Source organism: Vigna angularis, chromosome 7, assembly GCF_016808095.1.
Source record: "Vigna angularis cultivar LongXiaoDou No.4 chromosome 7, ASM1680809v1, whole genome shotgun sequence".
NCBI lineage: Eukaryota > Viridiplantae > Streptophyta > Magnoliopsida > Fabales > Fabaceae > Vigna > Vigna angularis.
This window is the reverse complement of record NC_068976.1, coordinates 19,514,398-19,535,158: the sequence shown is the minus strand read 5'-3', so window position 1 is coordinate 19,535,158 and position 20,761 is coordinate 19,514,398. Positions and strand designations below refer to the sequence as shown.

The 20,761-nt window shown below is 34.2% G+C and overlaps 5 protein-coding genes across 10 annotated transcripts; 2 read left to right on the top strand and 3 right to left on the bottom strand.

Annotated features, from left to right (window-relative positions):
- Nucleotides 1-1,033: 1,033 nt before the first annotated feature.
- On the top strand, nucleotides 1,034-2,248 carry LOC108322864 (uncharacterized). Its single transcript, XM_017555139.2, has 2 exons — nucleotides 1,034-1,370; nucleotides 1,639-2,248. The coding sequence occupies exons 1-2, from the start codon at nucleotides 1,166-1,168 to the stop codon at nucleotides 2,226-2,228; spliced, it is 795 nt and encodes a 264-aa protein (XP_017410628.1). The 5' UTR covers nucleotides 1,034-1,165; the 3' UTR covers nucleotides 2,229-2,248.
- An 89-nt stretch (nucleotides 2,249-2,337) lies between these two features.
- LOC108322863 (scarecrow-like protein 21) lies at nucleotides 2,338-5,611 on the bottom strand. The gene is made up of 2 exons (XM_017555138.2): nucleotides 5,448-5,611; nucleotides 2,338-4,320 (listed from the first exon to the last, which is right to left on the bottom strand). Exon 2 carries the CDS (start codon nucleotides 4,120-4,122, stop codon nucleotides 2,506-2,508), a length of 1,617 nt encoding a protein of 538 aa, XP_017410627.1. The 5' UTR covers nucleotides 4,123-4,320; nucleotides 5,448-5,611; the 3' UTR covers nucleotides 2,338-2,505.
- A 2,953-nt stretch (nucleotides 5,612-8,564) lies between these two features.
- On the bottom strand, nucleotides 8,565-11,279 carry LOC108322867 (uncharacterized). 2 transcript variants are annotated; one of them, XM_017555143.2, is made up of 4 exons: nucleotides 10,930-11,256; nucleotides 10,690-10,739; nucleotides 10,512-10,593; nucleotides 8,565-9,641 (listed from the first exon to the last, which is right to left on the bottom strand). In XM_017555143.2, the coding sequence occupies exons 1-4, from the start codon at nucleotides 11,165-11,167 to the stop codon at nucleotides 9,595-9,597; spliced, it is 417 nt and encodes a 138-aa protein (XP_017410632.1). In that variant the 5' UTR covers nucleotides 11,168-11,256; the 3' UTR covers nucleotides 8,565-9,594. The 2 variants fall into 2 exon arrangements, with proteins under 2 accessions (XP_017410632.1, XP_052736361.1); XM_052880401.1 differs by having other exon boundaries at nucleotides 8,565-10,593; nucleotides 10,930-11,279.
- Nucleotides 11,280-11,294: 15 nt separating this feature from the next.
- Nucleotides 11,295-14,109, top strand: LOC108322865 (transcription termination factor MTERF9, chloroplastic). 2 transcript variants are annotated; one of them, XM_017555142.2, is made up of 6 exons: nucleotides 11,295-11,698; nucleotides 11,904-11,970; nucleotides 12,049-12,164; nucleotides 12,263-12,952; nucleotides 13,123-13,760; nucleotides 13,836-14,109. In XM_017555142.2, exons 1-5 carry the CDS (start codon nucleotides 11,420-11,422, stop codon nucleotides 13,438-13,440), a joined length of 1,470 nt encoding a protein of 489 aa, XP_017410631.1. In that variant the 5' UTR covers nucleotides 11,295-11,419; the 3' UTR covers nucleotides 13,441-13,760; nucleotides 13,836-14,109. The 2 variants fall into 2 exon arrangements, with proteins under 2 accessions (XP_017410631.1, XP_017410629.1); XM_017555140.2 differs by having other exon boundaries at nucleotides 12,049-12,182.
- Nucleotides 14,110-14,982: 873 nt separating this feature from the next.
- On the bottom strand, nucleotides 14,983-20,248 carry LOC108322848 (zinc finger CCCH domain-containing protein 18). 4 transcript variants are annotated; one of them, XM_017555118.2, is made up of 8 exons: nucleotides 19,641-20,248; nucleotides 18,020-18,928; nucleotides 17,775-17,930; nucleotides 17,492-17,671; nucleotides 16,324-16,400; nucleotides 15,999-16,166; nucleotides 15,817-15,910; nucleotides 14,983-15,586 (listed from the first exon to the last, which is right to left on the bottom strand). In XM_017555118.2, the coding sequence occupies exons 1-8, from the start codon at nucleotides 19,697-19,699 to the stop codon at nucleotides 15,550-15,552; spliced, it is 1,680 nt and encodes a 559-aa protein (XP_017410607.2). In that variant the 5' UTR covers nucleotides 19,700-20,248; the 3' UTR covers nucleotides 14,983-15,549. The 4 variants fall into 4 exon arrangements, with proteins under 4 accessions (XP_017410607.2, XP_017410605.2, XP_052736359.1 ...); XM_017555116.2 differs by having other exon boundaries at nucleotides 14,983-15,511; nucleotides 19,641-20,246; XM_052880399.1 differs by having other exon boundaries at nucleotides 14,983-15,910; nucleotides 19,720-20,246.
- Nucleotides 20,249-20,761: the final 513 nt, after the last annotated feature.

Here is a 20,761-nt window from a genome sequence, read left to right as displayed (position 1 = left end):
TATATTTATACAATAAGTTTAAAGTCTGTACAAAAGAAAAATAATGTTGTAAAGAGAAATACAGAGAAAAACTGATACTGCAAAAAGTCTTCTATGAGTAATATAGCTAAAAAGTAAGGTTAAACACATTTCATGATTGAACTGGTGCAGTTAATCTTACCTTTTTAGACAAATTTGATTAGCTTAGCATTTGATATTGACATTGTAAGTAAATTTAAAACAAACGACCGCTTGGACCAAAACTGACAAAAGAGCAATAAATGGCTAAGTAGAGTCCACTGGTGTACTGCCTTGCTCAAAAACATTCCAGAGTAGACATTTCTTTCTCATTTTGAAAACATATCTAGCATATGTGTCCCGTAGTGACAGAAGGAGAAAGAAAACGTTAAAAGATGTTTGTCTTGATACCAAATGAATTTTAATCCAGAATGTGTACCAAAAGACAGTTTTAATTTTCTTTTAATGGTATTCCCTGTCTTTGTGCCGTTACAATACTCTAAAAGTAACACAAGGTCATGGTAAAATATATAAAAACTAAATAAAAGATAATTATATATATAGAGACAAAATTATAATCTTTTATCTCTATACATACATTTTAATTTTCGTGAACATAATACAATACTATAAATGGTTTTAGTATTCGAAGTAAACTTGAAATTCATCTTTGTTCTAAAATTTTGATAAATTTAGACTCCAAAATTCAAAAAATGAGTGAAATATAATTCTTTTAATTTAATTCTATTAAATTTTTTTGACAAACATATTTTAAATTAATGTTTAAATTATTTACATGTTTAACAATTATAACTCAAATGCCAATACCATTTAATAAACTTTTAGATAAAAATACTATATTAATTTTTAAAATTTAAAACCAAAAATGTATTAAGTTTCCGAACTAAAAATATATTTAATTTTAAAAACAATTATACTTATAATGACAAGATTTTATATATATATATATATATATATATATATATATATATATGTTGGTAAATTTTAAAATTGGAAATGAATTTAGTGAACAAAAGTTATATTCTTTGTTTTCTTTGCCCTTCACTTTGTGCATGTTACTGAGACAACGAACTTGTTCACTACAAACCATTTTTTCTGTGGTCATATATTCCAGTCAGCACAAAGAAGAAGAGGAGCAAAGAACAAGATGCACGCCTTATGGGTCTCTTTGAAGGATAATGTCAAATGTGGAAACAAGATCAACGATGTAATCAAGCAGCAAACGAAATGCAGCAAGGGAAGTGGCTGTGTTTCAGAATGGGAGAAAACGAATAGCTATAATAGATCTCTAATGCAAACCCCAACTAGCCCAGTAGTTTCAAGACCAAGCAATACACTGGGAAGGCTTCATGGTAAGATACTAAGCTGCATTCTGCTCCTATTTGCATCGACACAACATGCTTTCATGTCTTCAAAACTCAGTGTTTTCACTATAAAGAAGCTTGAAATATAAAAGTTATGATTTTTCAGAAGTCATTGTAATGTAACAGGCTTGTAACTTTTTAAGAGGAAAACTAATTGGAGTAGTTGAGGTATACTTGAAACTTCCTCTATCCTTTTTTTCACTAAGTGTATGTTAAATGCTGCGAACTCGTTCACATCATTATAAAATTTTGGCAGAACTGGGTGTTGGAGACCCATCAAGAAAAATTGTGGAAATGATCTTTCAAAAAGCTTGGCTCAACACATCAAAGCCACTGAAAAAGGTTAGAACAGTCCTCAGGGTGAGCTACTCAGAAGAAGTCCTTGAAAGGTTTGAAAAATATAGAGAAAATGTGAAGAAGGTGGCCTCTGAGCAATATCCAAGGCATCCAAGGAGCACAGTTGATGGGAATGAGCTGTTGCGGTTCTATGGTACTACAGTGAGATGTTTCCATGGGAAATCTACGAAGAGAGTTCATGATCTTTGTAAAGATCCATCTTGTTATCTATGCCAAATAATTCAGTTTAATTTCAAGATACAATACGCTCACTTGAATGCGAGTGACAAAGAGTTAAGTAACAGAGCAACTGCCACTGCCAGGGTACATAGCGTGAAAAAAGCTGCAATAATTTGCAGGATAATTGCTGGAATTCCAGAAAATGAAGTTGATGGTGAATATGAAGGACCTGGCTCAACTGGGTTAGGAGAAATGCAGTTTAGCTTAGAAAAATTTGTAGTAAAAAATCCCAGTTCTATTCTTCCTTGTTTTGTAATAATTTTCAGCTAACAAGTTTTGCAGGTGTAAATTGTCATTATTCTTTTTATCTTTGTAAGGGGTATCATAGAAAAATACATAATACACGTTAGTACTGGAATTATTGTAAGGGGGATCTAAATTTTATGTATCGTGTTTGCTGGTACTGGAATTATTGACATAAATATAGTGTGTTCTAACAAACTACAGAGTAGTTTGACTTTGAAACGAGGAATTCTGCTAGGATTAGGATGATACATAAACTAACCAAAGTCTGCAATAACAAATATGAACCAGTTGCTTTGGATCATCACCTCCAAGCACAAGAAGTAATAAGAGCTTGATTCATCCAACCAAGACATAGAGCTCCATCTCTCTCTTCTAGAGTGTAATGTCCTTGGTAGCTTTGCTGAAGATTTTTAATCGAACTGGTAATAAAGGAGTTCAATGGATATGGTGAGAATCCAGCCATGGTGAAACGTGATCTCCAGTTCTTGAGAAGCTCGTGACGTTCCACTCTTTCTGCCCCTTCACATGCTACTAAGTTGACAACTTCACGAGCCAAACAGTGCTGTTCCACGTTAATCCTTTCTTTGTTCTCCCTTGGAAGAGCAACATCAATTGATTCGAAAATAGCCAAGTAGTAGTTCATTGTCTCAACAAAACGGGGGAAGAATGGGAGGTTGCTGGTATGTGATTCTTGCTCAACTAGTGTCACGATCTTTGGAGACAAACACTTTGCGAGTCTCAACAACCGGCCACGATGGTTCTGACCATCCACACTTTCATCTGGAAGATGGTGCAGCATCATGGCAAAATTCACAGCAATAGCTTCACCAGGTCGAAGTTCAAGGTCTTTAATTTCAACCTCAGTGGGAGCAACTTCTAAGGCACGGAACTCAAAGGGTACATTATATGATTGTGCGAGTGCTGACAACCTTTCTCCCACAATTTCAAGACCTCCTTCCCTGGCATAAGCTGAAGTGGAGTCATCAAAACCTGTTATTCTGATCTTGGGGGGTCCTCCATGTCTGCCAGCAAGAGCTTGGATTAGGCTCACCCATTGTATTCCCTGGTTTATCTGAAAATCAATTATGTGGACTTCAGTTTCCCCCTTCACGACTTCAGCAATAGCTCCATTTGCAGACATGTAACCAAATTTGAGATATGGGCTGATTTCATAAAGTAGGTGCATGTGTGAAAGGAGTTCCCTACCAGTAGGCTCTTTACATTTCAAGGCTTTGTAGATTGTGCTTCCTGAAGAGGCCAGTCTTGCAACAAGAGCCTCCAACATGTATGCCCCCAATCGTTGGATTGGGTTGCCAGAAACTGAGACCATTTTGCGTAACTCTGACATCAACCATTCAGTTGTCTCCATATCATTTCCTGCCACTGCTATTGCACATGCACAAAGCATCTCTTTCAAATCCCCTCTAGATATCATCTCCATCATTTTCTTCCACCTTTCTGCCTCTAGCAAAAATGAATCAGATTCCTCCGGAATTACAGTATCATACATATCGAGAATATCTGCATCATGTCCCAACATAGCACTTTCAAGCTCTCTTATCTTGTGCCTCAGCTCATTGTCATTATGCGTCAAACATGATTCATTTTCTATTGAGTCATTAGTAATTTCAAGAGAACTATGTGAACTCAACACATATGATTTTGGTTGTAGCTTTGAGAGTGGGCTATGGTTAGGTGAGAAGCTGACAGTAGTTGGGGAATTTAGGGAAGGAAAACTGTTCTTTGTAGAAGATTCCAGGGTGCAATATTGCTCTAAAGTACGAACAGAAGGGTAGGTTGCATGGCTACTGTTATCAGAGGATGAATAGTAGTCTAGGTTCTCACTTTGTAGGAAGCAGCATGACCCAAGATTTTGGACAGCCTCGTAGGACATATTATGTTTCTGAGACATTTGCATTTGAAAATTAACCGGTTCTTTGAATATACGTAGAAAACACCAACACCAATGTGTTTTTCTAATATAAACAATCCAAACTTAAGTGTTCTCTCCTTTTTTGGAACAAGAATTGTTGGTGCTATTTAAGCTGTGCTCGTTGTCCACATTTTACTCAAATTCCAGCTGAATTTGACCACTGTACTCGAAATCTGTGATATTCTGCAGAAATGGTGACACAAAAATTAAAGCAACAAAGTTAGATAACAAAATAACGAGAGCAATAACTATATAAAACAAGAACGCAGTCTCAGTCCTGAAAGAACAACAAGCAGGTAGAATTGAGGCTATTGCCTAAAATTAGTATTCTTTTGAGGTCAGAAACCAAGGTCTTTGGAATATATTGCTCAAATAAAGTCTAGAAACCAGTAAAAGCAGAGTTGGATTGTTTATTGAAGACCTAAGAGAGTGTCTGATTTTTCACAATCCTCATGCATACAATAGCTCTTAAGATATGTACAAAACTGCGATTTTATCATTTTATACGAATCTTTTCACAATTATTACTTATCAGCCTCTGCTTTAGCTTTTAACTTTCCACCATGTTATTGTTTGTCTTTCAAATTTGATGCAATCTAGAAATGGAGATTAGCTTGATAAACCAATTAAATGATGAATCTTGGAACACCTGCTGCTACTTAAAAGGAAGAGCTTTTTTCATTCTTTGTCCCATTATTCCTTCTTCATTATAAAAGTGAAAAGATAGGATTGTTCAGAAAGGCATCCCATATGCCATTCATGATTTTCAATTCCTTAAAGAAATAATACTCAGAAGATCCATTTGTATTTTCTTGAACTCAAACTTGAAACATGCTCAAAACTTCAACTCAACTACATAGAAAGGTGAATAGGGACTTCCTAGTTTAAACCAAAAAACGTTTAAGGAATCAAATACAAATAGACTCCAAGTTCAAACACACAGAAATTCTGAAAAATCACCCTGTTTACTCAACAAAATCCGAAGTGTTCCACTAAACTTTTCCCTAAGAAAACAGAAAAGCAGGACAAAAAAAGCGAAAAATCAGCAAGCAATTCTCAAACTTCAAAGTGATTGCTCCCAATTAAACAGAACATATTGAAAGTTAATCAGCAACCAATTCTCACAAACTCAATAACTGCCATAAAAAGCAACTTTTTTCTTCACTGGTCAATAAAACAAGGAGCTGCTTCTCCTTCAACTACAACTTAAACTAGCACAGACACTTGTATGGTAAAATATGTAAAATCAGTTTCCTCCCATAACATCATCATACAAAAGAAGATCAGCAAATACTTTCAGAGACTCTCACCTTAACTGAAAAGGAAAGCATGATCTGCACTTTGAAGCCAAAACAACAGAGAACAAATCCAAGGACGAAGCACTTCTGCAGCTAAAAGTAACCGGGGCTTGTCATGCATGTGGGCTTTTGTTTATTCAAGAATGGAGGCAAGACCAAATACAAGGTTGTTGAGTGCTATATTTTATAGAAAACGTTTACTTAAACAACGAAAAAGTCTTTTTTTTTGGCTCATGAAATTACTTTTAAGCCACTAAACTAACGTATTCAATCACGTTTAAATTTTATCTCCCAAAGTTTTCGTTTACTCGGAGTCAATAAACTTAGTTAAATTCCTGTAATTTCTATTAATCTCCTCTTAAGCTTATTTTATTTCTTCATTTTTCTAAACTCATTTTCTTACTGCTCCCTCAATATGAAACTAAATAGCATCTAAATTTTAACACAACTTAAAATTCTCTATTAAAGAATAAAATTAATTTTGTTTATTAAAATAAGATAATATATATATATATATATATTAATATTAATATCATATTTTAAAAAAAATTACTTTACATATTCACCTGTTAAAATTATTAATGCATAACAAAGAAGTATGAAACTGCTGTGTTCTATTTGGTTCAAACTGTTCCAAATGCTGACACACGTGCATGACGTGTAAACATTTTTAATTTAGATTTTAAATTTGTTTATTGAAATTATAGATTTAATATTTATTCTTTGCCTCTCACTCATCACTGTTTTCCTATGTATTTTTTTACAACTTTTAAACTTTATTATCCCATGTCTCTTTTTTTTATATATGTAACGAGTGATTTTAAATTTGTAACATACTAAATTTAAATCTCATAAGCAATATCTTACATTTTTTTGAAATTAATATATACATAAATTATAACATTTATTACAATGATTAAATTAAATTTATAATAAAATAAAAATACAAATATGTAATGATATTAATTCCTAAGATATTATATATTTTAATCTTAGAACATGAAATTACTTTAGTGGAAAGTTTGTAGGTAAAGCAAACCCTAAAGATATACTATGTGGTTTCTTACATCAATCAAACATCTTCCACATCAATAGAAGTAATTAATTTTGATCGACATGAAGTTTGGTCGGCGATTTCTCTTGTGTTCTGTGCGTCTCAGAAAGGCAAAAGAAAGTGTGTGCGTGTGTTGTCGTAAAGGTGGTTGAATAGTGTTTGTTCCATTGACCCCACACGCTTTCCCATTCTCAATACCATTATGGTCAAGCCAAATTCAAGCTGAAAATTTTAACTTTACAATTTAAATTACTAACTCTACTTAATATATATTTACAAGTGTTTTTGACGCACACATTGATTATATATTTTGAATTTGTTTAACATCCAAACTTAACTTATCTTCAATAAATATCATATTTTTAAGATATTTGACTGTTAAATTAAAAAATAAATAATGGTTAATGATTTATTTAGTTTTTAAATTTTAAATTTTTACGTAAAATTAAAATTTATTTCTATTATAAATTTTGATAAGATAATCATACTTTAACAACATTTTAACTTCATATACGTATCATTCTGTTATTGGTTTATGTTGGTGTTTATGAATGTTATTATTGATTGTGAAATAATTTTGGATCAATCACAGAATGACACGTGGATGATGTTAAAATGTTGTCAAAAAAATATTGTCAAAGTATCATTATCCATTTTGATATAATTCTCAAATTTAAAAGACGAATAAATATAATTTTTATAATTTCATTTTCTTTTAAAAAATTTTAACTAGTAAAATATTAGGCATGAACATTTTCAACTTAAACTAAAATATCATTAAACACATAAAACGAAATTTTACGTTATTAACTTAAAATGATTAGATTTATTATTTTTTAAATTTTAGACTAAAATATATTAAAATAAACTTTAATTTTGCATCTAAATTTAAAGAATAGAAATGTATATAATTCAAAAGTAAATAACTAGAAATGACTCTCATAAACTGGTCAACTAAATTGATCCATTCTATTAAATTATCCGCACAATGCGATGGTTGATACCAAATTATACATTTAATTAACCACCAACTCCACGTTTTTGGGTTCAATTCAACCACTTTTACGAGCAATCGCACCGACATGCATAAATGTATCTTTATCTGTTTCACATCAGAATTAATGCTGCATTTCTTTTCTTTCTTTTCAGTCTTAAAAACCCGTTTTTTTGTTATCCAGTTCTGAAATTTTAGTTTATTTGAACTAAAATGTCTTCATTTGTTCTTTTCCGTTTGTTCTAACTTTCAATACCATAATTATTGCCCATGTCATAAATCATAATATACGATGACACGATTCTATTGTCAGCCATACGTCATACATTTCTAATGGCTATCAATTTCTTCTTCTTTTTTCCACTTTGTTTTACGGCTACTCAATAATCGCAAGATTGGTGCACGTTAATGGAAGATTGACCAGTATTTTGTGAATTAGTCAAATGACTTTAAAATTTCTCAGTGTTGACTAATATTGCAGAAAAAAATGACTAATTTTCATTAGCATTGACCAATTGCAATCAACTAGTGTGCTCCAATTGATGTGATATTCAACTGCGATTTGGTAGAGTTTGAGCCACAAATTGGACGCATAGTGTATGGATAGTATGATGGTCCGGTTAATATAAGGGTGAACGATTTTATTAGTCTAAAATTCTAAATGAGTCTTTAAATTAATTCAATTCTTGAGTTAAATAAAGATTAATGTTAAGATGATTGCATCAAAGTAAGATATTATTAATTAAGTCATAATTAATTAGATTGACTAATTCAAAATCTATTTTAAAATTTATAAATATAAATTCAGAGACATTTTAATAAGTTGATTCCATTTATTACGCATTGGTAAGACTATCAAATTCTTATTGATTTTAGAATAGGATTACCTTCAATTCTCCTGTTTATGATAACAAGTGTAAAGCAAATGTAAAGCAAATGAAAAACTTTGAATGTGTTTAGATTTTGAAAACCAGAAGAATTGACTTCGATCCCATGAACCGAAAAAGTAAAGAATTCACGGTCATCACATCACCTCTTGCTCCAAAGCAAGAAAATATACCCAATAAAGTTACAAAAATTTGCAGTTGAAGTCCATCAATAATATTAAAATTTCCATTGATGATACAAAAACATTGAAGTCCAAAAGAGTGGCTGTACCAACTCAAGCACCAAGCCAAGGATTCTTAAATGTAAAGCAGAAAAAAAAGAAAATAGAGAAGACAGGGAATAATCACCATACAACCATAATTACTAACGTGGCCCTTAAATTTTTGTCACTAAAGTCTTACCTTACTGCAAGATCCACGCAGAGAGATGGTGATGCACTGTTCAGAGTCAATATGATCAAGTCATGAAAAAGTTATCAATTATGTGAGACTACAGACCAAAAAAGTAGATGAAGATAAGAAGTGAAGATTTTGTCACAGATTCGTGTAGACTAATTTCGGTAGCCAAGGGTCAACTCACAATTACTCCTATCTGTCATAATGACACAATGAAGTCTGCATAATTTGAAAAGAATCTTCTTATGTAGTTGGTATTGATAAAGAAAGATTTTATGTAATGTCAGTGTCCTTTAGTACACTTGGCCCTTTTAGCAGAATAAATGCTTAAGAAAACAGATTTTGACCACCTTAATCCGAGGTACATTATTTGTGGATGGAACAAACAAATCAACCTTAAAATGATAATCTTCCCTTGAGAGACTTTACATGATGAAACTGGTTTTCAATTCTTGGTTTTTTCAATGAATAGCGAAATGGACATGATTGGTGTAAAAGATGTATATTATTTGGATAAGGGATGAGAAAAAACAGCTAGGAAACCAAGCTTCTACCACTTTCACAAATCGTCTAAGTATTGAGACTCCGCAAACATGTCTCCGTTGCTGCACATTTTTTTTCCTTGTGGGCATATCAATAAGGTAGCAAATACCATTTCTCTCAGAAGGAAATTACAATGTTTCTAATGAAAATGGTAGTTGGTATTGCAAATAGCTTTACTATGTTGTTTACGTTTGTGTATGATAGAGTATTCTCACAAACATTGAATCTCTGTTAAATAAATTTGTCATTATTGAAGTATGGTTTTTTTGTACAACGCTGTAGAAACTAGCCTGAAAAGAATCTTTTCCAGGACTGCCAAGGAAGGAACCCACCTGCAATAGAAAGCATGTTAAGGACTGCAAGATAATGAATTATACAGGTGGTTGGGTAGATCAACAATACATAAACCGGAAAGACAAATTAGGAAAACAAAGCAACGAGACATAAAGCTCTTCATACTCTACGAAGCATGGACACGGATGCCTTGTCCTGTGTACGGCATATGCCTGGTGTAACTTATAGTTCATACTTACGATCATAATTTGCCAAATTTCTATATCAATTTCATACTTTTCTTCCTTCTCGTTGATACTTTCAGAGTAATAAAGGGTTTGAAAAGTGATACCAATAACTTAAACGTGTAGCAAGAACCTGCTGGGATACCAACCTAAAAGAGTTTTTGAGAATTTATCTGTTGAAAAGAAAAACTCCAAACTTCTAATAGAAAACCTTGACACTTTTAATGAAAAAAACTCTTGAAATGTTCTACGTGATATTGAAGTGACACTGCTGGAGTGAAATTACTGAAGAAATGCTAGAATTGACCAATGTATCACTTGTCACAGCTCCTCACAACCAAAATGAAAGGAATTGTGGACCCAAAGGGGAAGGGCCTATGAAAAATCTCCATTTAAACACCAAAATATTCTCAGGTTGACAATGGATATTCAAATTAGCTTGGTAATGCAAGGTTTCTACAATTCCTAGGTATTCAATGTACATCCTAGTAGGTTGTAGTTGACCCAGCAAACATGAGATTTTAAATCTTCTTACATTCAATATTTTGAGTTTGATGTTCAATTACTGGACACATCAGAAATTAATTAGGAATATTTCAGAGTGATACATTGAAATTCTACCACCTGCATACTTAATTGCTTGAACACAGTACAAGACATGAGAAGAAGTGAATGCAATCATACCACATTCTGGGCAGCGGAAGTATTCCTTTTCCCTTAGAACAAGCCCCGACCCACCACACTCCTCACATCTTTTTTGAGCTATCTGTAACAGCATTCAACAATGAAGACATGAAACACGCCAGTTTCATACCTAATGACTTACAAACAAGTCATAAACTCAACCAAAGGAGTGACTTACAATTCTTTTGCGAAATTCGATCCCTGCCACCACAAAAGGGGTAACCCCAGCTGAAAAATTCAAACCCAAAGAAAATCAAATCCCAATTTCTTACACAAAAACACCATTCTCTTTCCATCAATATAAGAAAAACACAAAACAGCTAAAAGGATCTGCCTTTAAGATTTGTTTGTCCCTTAGATAAGAACATTTCTAGAAAAGTGAAAACTTAAAAGGTTGTGATTGTGTGAGTTAAGGTACCTATAGCTCCGACCACAATTTGCCAGGTGACTTCCACCGGAGCTGGATCAAATACCGTGATTATATCTTCCACATTCGCAGCACTCACCCTTACACTTCTTCTTCTACTTCCATTCTTAACCAAAACATTACAACCTTGTCTCCCAGACACGCGAGAGATCCGAGACACTCTGCTCCTAGTTTTTACACTCCCCAATGAAAGAAGAGACAAAGAAGACGCTGCAACTGCTCCTTCCATAGTTAACTAACTCCCCAACCTCATTCATTTCACACTTCACAGCACCACAACCGTTATAAAGAATGCCACGTGGGCTTTTTTAGCCCACGGGCTCGCGCCACCTACGCGTTATTTTGTGTGACTCATGTTCCAGATATGGTTTTAAGTAAAAACGACACCGTTTTAGATAGAAAGAGGATAAACCTCTGGTATTGCAGAGAGAGATTCTGACTTAGGGTTTTGGAGTATATTCTTTTCTGTTTCTCTTTAGCAATGGCTGCTTCTGTGTCTCTATATCCCTATAAACCCCTGCTATACTTTTCCACTCCTTCCTGTTTTCAGTCTCAATTTCGGAACTTGGAGAGAGGGCATTTGGGTTCTGCAAGGTTGAAGAGTATAGTGAAACTTGCAGCACATTCAAATCCGAAAATTCTCAAGACCAACAGGAAGTCAAAGTATGGAGAGGCACTGTCGCTGTACGATAGTGATGAAGACGATGAAGAAACTGACGAGGAGGAGGACGACGAAGATGATGATGATTGGCTTTCTGATGTGAGTTGTGTGCTTTCATTGCGTGGTCAAAGTTTTTGCTTTAAATTCAATGGATAAGTGAAGTGGGTTTTAATTATGCATTTGAAATATTTCCTTTGTCCAAAAGGTAACAAAATTGTGGAATGCTCGATTATCTGCTGAAATCTGGTATTGATGTTTGTTTGTTTATTATTAATTTCCCTTTCATTGTGTAACGTGTGTGCAGGAGGAATTTGCTGAGCCTGCTAAATTTGATGTTAGGAACAAGAGATTGAAGTCGAAGACAGTTAAAGGTATGTATAACTGAAAGAGTGTTATTGAGTGATTTAAAGGGGAAAGTCGGATATTCATAAGTAACCTTGTTTGTGCAGGAAAGAATAAAGAGCAGGAGTGGGAGTGGGGTTTGAGATCTTTGGACAACGAACATAGCATTAGATTGCCTAGAAGTGAGAGAGTGGCATCCTTACAACGAAATGAGAGTGGAAAGGTACCAAATGGTGATACGGTGAGCTATTTAGTGTCAAATCATGTCATTAATGTACTTGTTCTCCTCTTGAGCTTCATTTTTCTTTTTCCAATTTGCAGGTTAGTAGAAATGTAAAGAACAAAAAATATCCGCGGTTGTCCGAAGAGATTCCTTTGGACTTGAAATGGTTACCACTTCTTGATTACCTGAGCACCTTTGGAATGAAGGAGTCACACTTTATCCAAATATATGAGAGGCACATGCAAGCACTTCAAATTAATGTTGGTTCCGCACAGGAAAGGTTAGAATACTTAATGAGTGTTGGTGTTAAACATAGAGATGTAAGAAGAATCCTTTTGAGGCAGCCACAAATTCTTGAGTATACAGTGGAGAACAATTTGAAGTCTCGTGTTGCATTCTTGAAGGGCCTGGGCATACCGAATTCTAGAATGGGGCAAATCATTGCTGCTGCTCCGTCTTTGTTTTCTTACAGTGTTGAGAATTCATTAAAACCTACAGTTAGATATTTAGTTGAGGAAGTAGGCATCAAGGAAAAAGATTTGGGTAAGGTCATTCAGCTTAGTCCCCAAATTCTTGTGCAAAGAATTGACATTTCATGGAATATGCGTTATATGTTTCTTACCAAGGAGTTGGGTGCACCCAGGGATAACATTGTGAAGATGGTGACAAAACATCCCCAACTTCTCCATTACAGCATAGATGATGGATTACTTCCAAGAATAAATTTCTTAAGGAGCATAGGAATGAAAAATTCAGATATCTTGAAAGTATTGACTAGCCTTACGCAGGTGATTTTTAAATTCATTTCCCTCGTTATTAATTTATGAAACGTATCCTGTTTCACTGTTCCAGATTTCCATTCCTTCTTTCCATTTTGTATATTTTGAATTGATACTCGTTATATAATATGTAAAGAACAGTTTGTACCTGTTGTTAATGCTGACTACTGTGTCTGCAGGTGCTATCTCTGTCATTGGAGGAAAATCTAAAGCCCAAATATTTGTACTTGGTAAATGAACTTAACAATGAGGTGCAATCCTTGACCAAGTATCCAATGTATCTTAGTTTATCCTTGGACCAGAGAATTCGTCCTCGTCATAGGTTCTTAGTTTCCCTAAAGAAAGCTCCAAAAGGACCATTTCCCCTTGGATCTCTTGTACCAACTGATGAATGTTTTTGCGAACAGTGGGCTGGAACAAGTTTGGATAAATATTTGGCATTCCGTCAGAGATTATTACTTCAAAAGTTTGCTAAGAAATATGAAAGAAAAATGTGACAGAACAGAATCAAGTGAATATCAGTCAACTTGCATGAGTACTGGAAGAGGAATTTGTTGAAATATTATTGTCATGGAACGAGTTGATACAAAATGTTATTTATGGTCCGTTTCGTGGCTGAAAACCTCAGTCAGTCATTAGAGTTTGTTCAACCTACTGGCATACCGTCTGCACATGATTTCATGACATTCGAATCAGTGTCTTATTTTCGGCAGAAGCTGCTACACTAGTGTGAAATTCATTCTTGCTGTTCGTGTTTGATTCAACAGTTTTTAACAAAGTGCTTGTGGCTGAAAATCAGAACACACGGTTCCTTGAGGTGAGTTTGTTGCTGCTTAATACTTACCACATTCAGTATGTTGTTATTAACCCTTTAGTCCCTAATTTATCACAGGTTGTGGACAATATTGCAAACTTATATTGGCATAATTTGAAGAACGAAGCTGTATCAACTTTAAGATTGAACTTATGGATTCTGTCATCGCTACTCTCATGCTTCGTTTTTACCTTCAGTGACATGTGTTTGTAGATATATTTTTCCTCTATTTTCTTCTTTTGTGTATCTGAAATGAATAGGGCTCATTGCCATCACCAGAACTGTACAATTTTTGTTACCTTGCGGCAGTTTTCATTAATGTGAGTTGATGAAATAACATTCTTATTCTCCAGTTTCTCGGCATAAATTCTACCTCGTTTATTAGATGTTATACATTTTCAGTTGGTATAATATATCACTTTCATAATCTCACTTGTAGAAAAATGAATAAATGGAAAATCTTTTAATCAAATATTGGTAGATTATTCATGGATTATAGTTCTTATTTTATTCTATCATGGTGACTCATTTCATAATTTTTCTGTGTTGTACTCAATTCTCCGTAGCTTGTTCATTATCCTGTATTTATATTAATTTGCCGGTTTAGTAATATAAAACATGTAATGCAAAACAAACTATTTTACTTGTTTCTCAAACATCTTTGACCTTCAAATAGAAAAGAGGGTTATAACGGAAGCAAATTGCAAATTATAAGATAATCAATTTAATAAAAATGGCCAATCTACTGGTTAAATTTTCTAACTATAAGTTTCTAACTATTCCTATCTTATTGTCCAAAAACGTTTTCAAGAGAATATCTACTTAAGCGTTCAAAATTTAATTAATTTATAGATTAGATGGTCAAAAGGGGTTTAGATCTCTCAATTAAAATCACAATGATTAAGTATCAAAGGCACCACAATCACAATCAAAACGTCAAATCACCCATTTAAAATATTAAATAAGAATGTAAACATAGTTCTAATCTTACTTTACTTTTATTTCTTTTCTTTCTACCAACCAGCCCAAGAGAAAGATTCAACCGAAAACATGACAGTGCTGAACATTGAATAAAAAAATTCATTTTGGTAGAACTGCATTTATCACTAGCCTTAGATTTTAAATCATGAAAAACCAAATTTTGGGATAAAGCAACCATTTGATTGACTTAGTAGCATCAAGTTTACCATCAAATAGTGCCAAAAAAAAATAGAATATAATACTTACATGAGGGATAAAAAACTTTATTGAAGTTGTTCACAGTCAATACATCCCTTAGTCATAGACAGATTCTAAGGTTCTTAAGCTAAGAAAAACTGTGGACAACAAAATATTAGTTCTTTTCATCCACTAATGACTTCATCAAACAAAATATAACTATAACTATATGTTCTAAAATTCAATGCTTCTGCCACCTGCCTCCTGTCTGTTGTAATTAAAAGCTATAACCTTCTTACATGTATCATTTAACTTTTTGTTAATGCCACCAATTTCAATTGTTAAGAGGAACTCCTTCCAATGTCTCTTCTTCAGCATGTATGCACTATCTGGAATTTTGACTAAATTGCTGCACTGGTTGAGAAAATAGTTTAACACAAGAATTGTCTTGTGTATCAAAAGAAAGCTGATACCTCGGGCCTTGATCTATTTGAACTCTATATTTCTTGTATATGTATCTGAAACTATGATTTGTTTACATCTCACTATCTATTGGAAACGCGAATGGACTGTCTGGGAGGTTGAGGCCTTGATAGCTGGATAGAATTGAAAACATAAATTATATGATCCTTAGTCAACAAAATATTTCAGGAGATGTGGTTGCAGCCAAACTGCATTTTTGCAAACAAATAATGTCATCTACACATAAATTGTATCAAGTCTCATTTTCTACTTCACAAAACAAAAGCTATGTTAGAAATGGATGCATACCTGGTTAAATTCAAGCAACAAATTATTAGGATACCAAAATTGACATTGACCATAGAGTAAAATTAAACCTCAATGTATTAAAAAACAAGCAGGCAGTAGAATGTAATAGAAAAGTGAAATGAATGCATACCTTTCCTCATCAGAGAAATTGTCGTCTGTATGTATGGATTTGGCATGCAGTGGAAAACGGAAAGATTCTTCTGGTGGCTGAAGATTGAAGTGATCTGCATGATAATTTATTTCAACCAACGTAAGATAGATAGAATATATACTAAAACTTGATAAGCAAACATCCAATTTATTCTTACACACCATCTGAAACTCTTGTCTCATCCAAGGAGAAACCAAAATGAGGTGAGCTGGATAAAGGTTTTGAGGAAAACTGCAGTTGTGCAAGGCTTCTCCTCTCATGTTCCAGGGCCTGTTCTTGCTCTTGCAGCTGCCTCCTAAAAGATTTATGGTTCCCCAAACTTCTTGGAGCTAAATAAATTATAATTATGCATTAGATTGTACAAAATCTTCTTCCAAAAAAGGGAAGATAGAGAAAGCATAACATCAAATAACTTGGATGAGAAATTATATTCTCTTCTAAAAAAGAAATTAAAGAATTTAGGTTCCAGACTAGATAATATCATACTTGAGTTAAGTTCAGAATCTGTATCTACACAGTGTGGTGAATAACAAAACGTGTGCTCAAGTCTATCTGTGAACTTCCTGCATCCAAATTGAAATGCAAGTGCAAATTATTATGGTAAAAGGAATATAAGAAGAATTTAATATTTCTTAAGATGTAAATACTGATTCAAGATACTACATCAGTCCATCTTTCTTCTGAATTTAAAAAATAGGCTACAGACACAATCAGAGAGAGCAAACTAGTTTTTGACAGTTCAAAGAATGTATTTGAAATCATTATATGTATTTGTTTAATTATTTGGTATGCCTTGACTTAGAGTGAATTGACCATCTAATCTCTTTTAGAGTCAATGTGATAAGTCAGATACTCCGTTTGAAGGACACATAATGCAGTAATTTGCATCCTGAAACTTATTAAAGTTGTTCTGAGAAAAGGTCTCTTATATGACAACAAAAATCACACAAGTAGTAGGACGGCAGGATACTGTATTTCATATTAAGCAGGCACTCCCTACTGAAAGGATATTATCACTTTTGGGTACTGCATTCCTATAGTGATACATGTTATTTCTATGAAAGCAAGTGCTGTTGCAGGCCCAATGCAGAAGTATAATGTTAAACCATGGCCCTAGCCACCTGTAACTTAATTTGACTAAAAATGTATCATCAAAAAATTGAGGTTCGGGGAAGTTGCACCAATGATACATGTTTGTGACAATCAGGAAGTCCTCCGTTTTGCTTTAAATTCAATCCTTATTGACTTGAGGACCAAACATTGAGAGATCACCACATCATCAAGGAAAAGATCTTATCAGGAGACATCCCTACTGAGTTTGGCAATTCAAATGTTCAACTAACAGACGTCCTCGAAGGCACTGAACTGAAATGTTATCAAATTATCGGTGATAGATATGAGGCTGTGTAATCATCAAGGAGGAATAACTAAGAACAATGGAATCATCAAGGAAGAAAATTTCATCAAACTTTTCTATCTCTAGCAAAACAGATAACAATTGTTTAGTCATTTCAATCCAAAAGCTATAAGCTTTGATCTTAAAACATGAACTTCAAATAACTACAGTTAAAAGAATAAATGAGAATTTGAAGCCATAATACTACAAAAACCTGCAATAAAATAACAAATTGAAAGGAAGCGACAAGGAATTCACCTTTCATTAATCTTTGCTTTCTCCCGGTAAGGTTTCACAAGAACCCGAGAACCCCGAACACAATGAGGATTCCCTTTATCCAAAACAGTTTTGACAGTTTCTGAATGAGCAAATGTCACAAATCCAAACATCCTTCTCTGCTGGTTTGGAATTCTAACATCTGCAACAGGCCCAAATGTGCTACAAATGAAAAGTATAAAAGTCAGTTCATTAGTGCAAATAATCAACTGCAAATGCAAAGTAACGTGAGCATGAACTATAACAACAAAAAATTGTAATATACTTGAAGTAGTTTGAGACATCATCCTCTGTGAAAGTGCTGTCAGCCGGAAATGTCAGATATATCTGTCGTGAAGCACTGATATTTCGAGGAAACTCTCCCTTCTTCATTTGTGTGGGAGCATCTTCTGCCAGAGTCACTGAATGCTGCCCATGAGGTCTGTAATTTAACCACAAAAAAAGTCAAATAAGGATCACAAAGATCAAACACTAAATACGCAATACATGCAAAAAAATATAAGAATTTACCTCACTATTAGCCGAATACTATTTTTCAGTCGCGCAAGAAGCTTTGTCAAACTATAGCCAGACTTACCGTGTCTTTGGCTCTCAGTTAAATAACCATCTGCTTGCAGTACCTTCTTATATCTATCATAGTACGCCATTGGCAGAGAAGCAATCGATATTGCATCATCCCTTGATCTTAGAAGCTCAATAATTTCTTTCTCTAGCTGTGCCAGTGACCCTGGGGAAATCACCTGATCCTCACCACTAGCATCACTTCCATACATCTGAGATAAATTCTCAGGGGCAACTTGCCCATGGTAGAATCTGCAGTTATTTCCATGTTTGCAGAATCCTTTGTTGAAATAGTGACAAACTTTCATTGGATATTCAGAAAACCTTTTCCCAGCTTTGCCACCCAAATTGGCAGCAGAAGCATCTCTATAGTAATCGTTGGCAACCCCTACAGTCCCAGTCTTTACAGCATCTATACGATTCTCCAAACTGCACAATTGTGTCTGCTTCTGAAGCTCAATGACAGAATCCATGTAATTCATTGCCATAAAGTCTTGATTGATATTGCCAGCAGGTTGTGGATCCCAATAGAGAGGGGGAACCTGAAAGTTTGGTGTAGTAGGAGTTCTAGGAGACATTATTGCTAAATGGCCATAACCTTGTTGAGGGTTGACCATATGTGAAATTGGAAGGATATCTGGTTTCGCAGACAATCTGAGAAGCTCCCTTTTGGCCTGAAATGCCACTTCACGGATGTAACAGTCAGGGTACGAAGCCCATTTTGCCATTTCTAGTTCTCCATGGTCTTGTAGAAGGAGATAACCGATTATCTTTCTAGCATGCTCTGGCTCAAATTTATGAATTTTGTCAAAGACAATCCTTGTATAGTGAGAAATATCCATAACTCTTATATTGTCACTGAAAAAGAAAAAGAAATTACCGTTTAAACAAGTTTGAGTGAACACTGTTCACAGAACAAGTACAAAGAAACTCAACCACATCGCAAAAAAAAAACAGAGTCCTGATCTTACAAAGCGAAATTGCAGACCTAATATACCATAAGAATTAACTAAAAAAAAAAAACAGAAGAAAACTTTAAAAACTGGGAGCATTAGATTTAACAAATCCAACGGAAACAAAAATGGTGATGCTCCTTCGCAAAAAGAGGCCTTGTTCCAGGGATCAATTATAAATAACCTAGCAAGACAGGAAGTGTGACAGATACTAGGAATGGAAAAACACTCCACAGTGCATTATATTTTCCTCAATTTTCTCTGTCATCACCCAAAAAGGAAGGATTTTTAATGCAGCCCAGAAATGGAACTTGCTCCTAATATGGAAATGAGCACGAAGCGCCGCTCAGAAATACCCACATGCATTAATCACATACCAAAAATTACAAAGTCATAGCAGAAAACAAATGATTACAAGAAAACTGACCAGCATTTGCGAATTAAAAACCGGGAACAGACATTTGAAGATGGATGTCTAAAGGTCCTTTCTTTTTGGAAAAGTAAAGAAAAGTCGGTTTAACTCAAACACCCTTCTCGAAAATCAAGTACAATCCCCCCAAATAAAAAGAAGAAGAAACAAATAATAAATACAAAAATCTTCAAAAGCTGCAGCATACCCATAAAAAAGCAGGAGATAAACAGTGCAGCAAATGTTTAAAAAACGGAACTTTTTCATATATTGCTCATTCCATCAACCTTAATCTCTGTACTAGGAACTTCACGTACAATCAGAGAGGTGTATAATCCTAATCCAAAAGACAAACAGATAAATGATTTTCGGAAAGGCTCAAAATCCAGAGAGTGACAAAGACACCATCTATCGATCTGTCTTCTCTTTTTCAGAATCAACTCCAGTGAACTCTACACACTCTGAAGCAGTGACTGTGCAGTCTTTGTTTCCTTCCAAATTTAAAACCTTTAGAGAATCACAGATGTTGAATAGTCACGAACTCCAGGCAAAATATTTTGCTTAATTTTCGTCGACTATAACTGCTTGGAACTGCTCAATTTCCAGTATCACCCTCTTAACTCTCCTTTTCTGATTATAAAATAATAACAATAATTCGGAAAATCCAACGTGGTACTAAATTTAGGACTTCAACTTCTCAACCGCGCAGCAAGGTCGGCAATCTTTGTGACAGAAAAAACTGCAACTTTTATCTGTCTATATTTAGAGTTAAACTATTTCTTTCTAAACCATTATGTTTAGGAAGATTGAACATGAAAATTTGCATATATATAAAAAAAATCTAAGCATTGTTAAAAACTTAGATTTTAAAAGTTTATCCAAATAATCACGATTAATGTATTAAAAAATAGATAAATGTGTGGCATTGGCTATGATCATGAAGATTTATAAACTCCAAAGGGGGACCATTGGAGGGAAAATGTAGACCTTGGAAATTGGCTAAGCTTAAAGGGCTGGTTGTGGTGCAACATTTTGCATTTCAATTTGTTTGGGAGGGAACACACACAATCACAGATGGGACAATGCTACATCTCCAAATCTTTATATTAAATACTATAAACTAAAAGTTGCATAAATCAATGTCACAAAGCCAACTTGGTGAAAGGTCCACACATTCCTTAAGTTGAGTTCTTTGTTATGGGAAATGGGGCCCTTCAAAATTCTGAGAGGGTCCACAACATCCAACAATGTCATTTTATAATCTTAATGATGCTGATATGGCAATTCATTCTAAGTTTTGTTATACTACTATTTTACACATAGCTATAC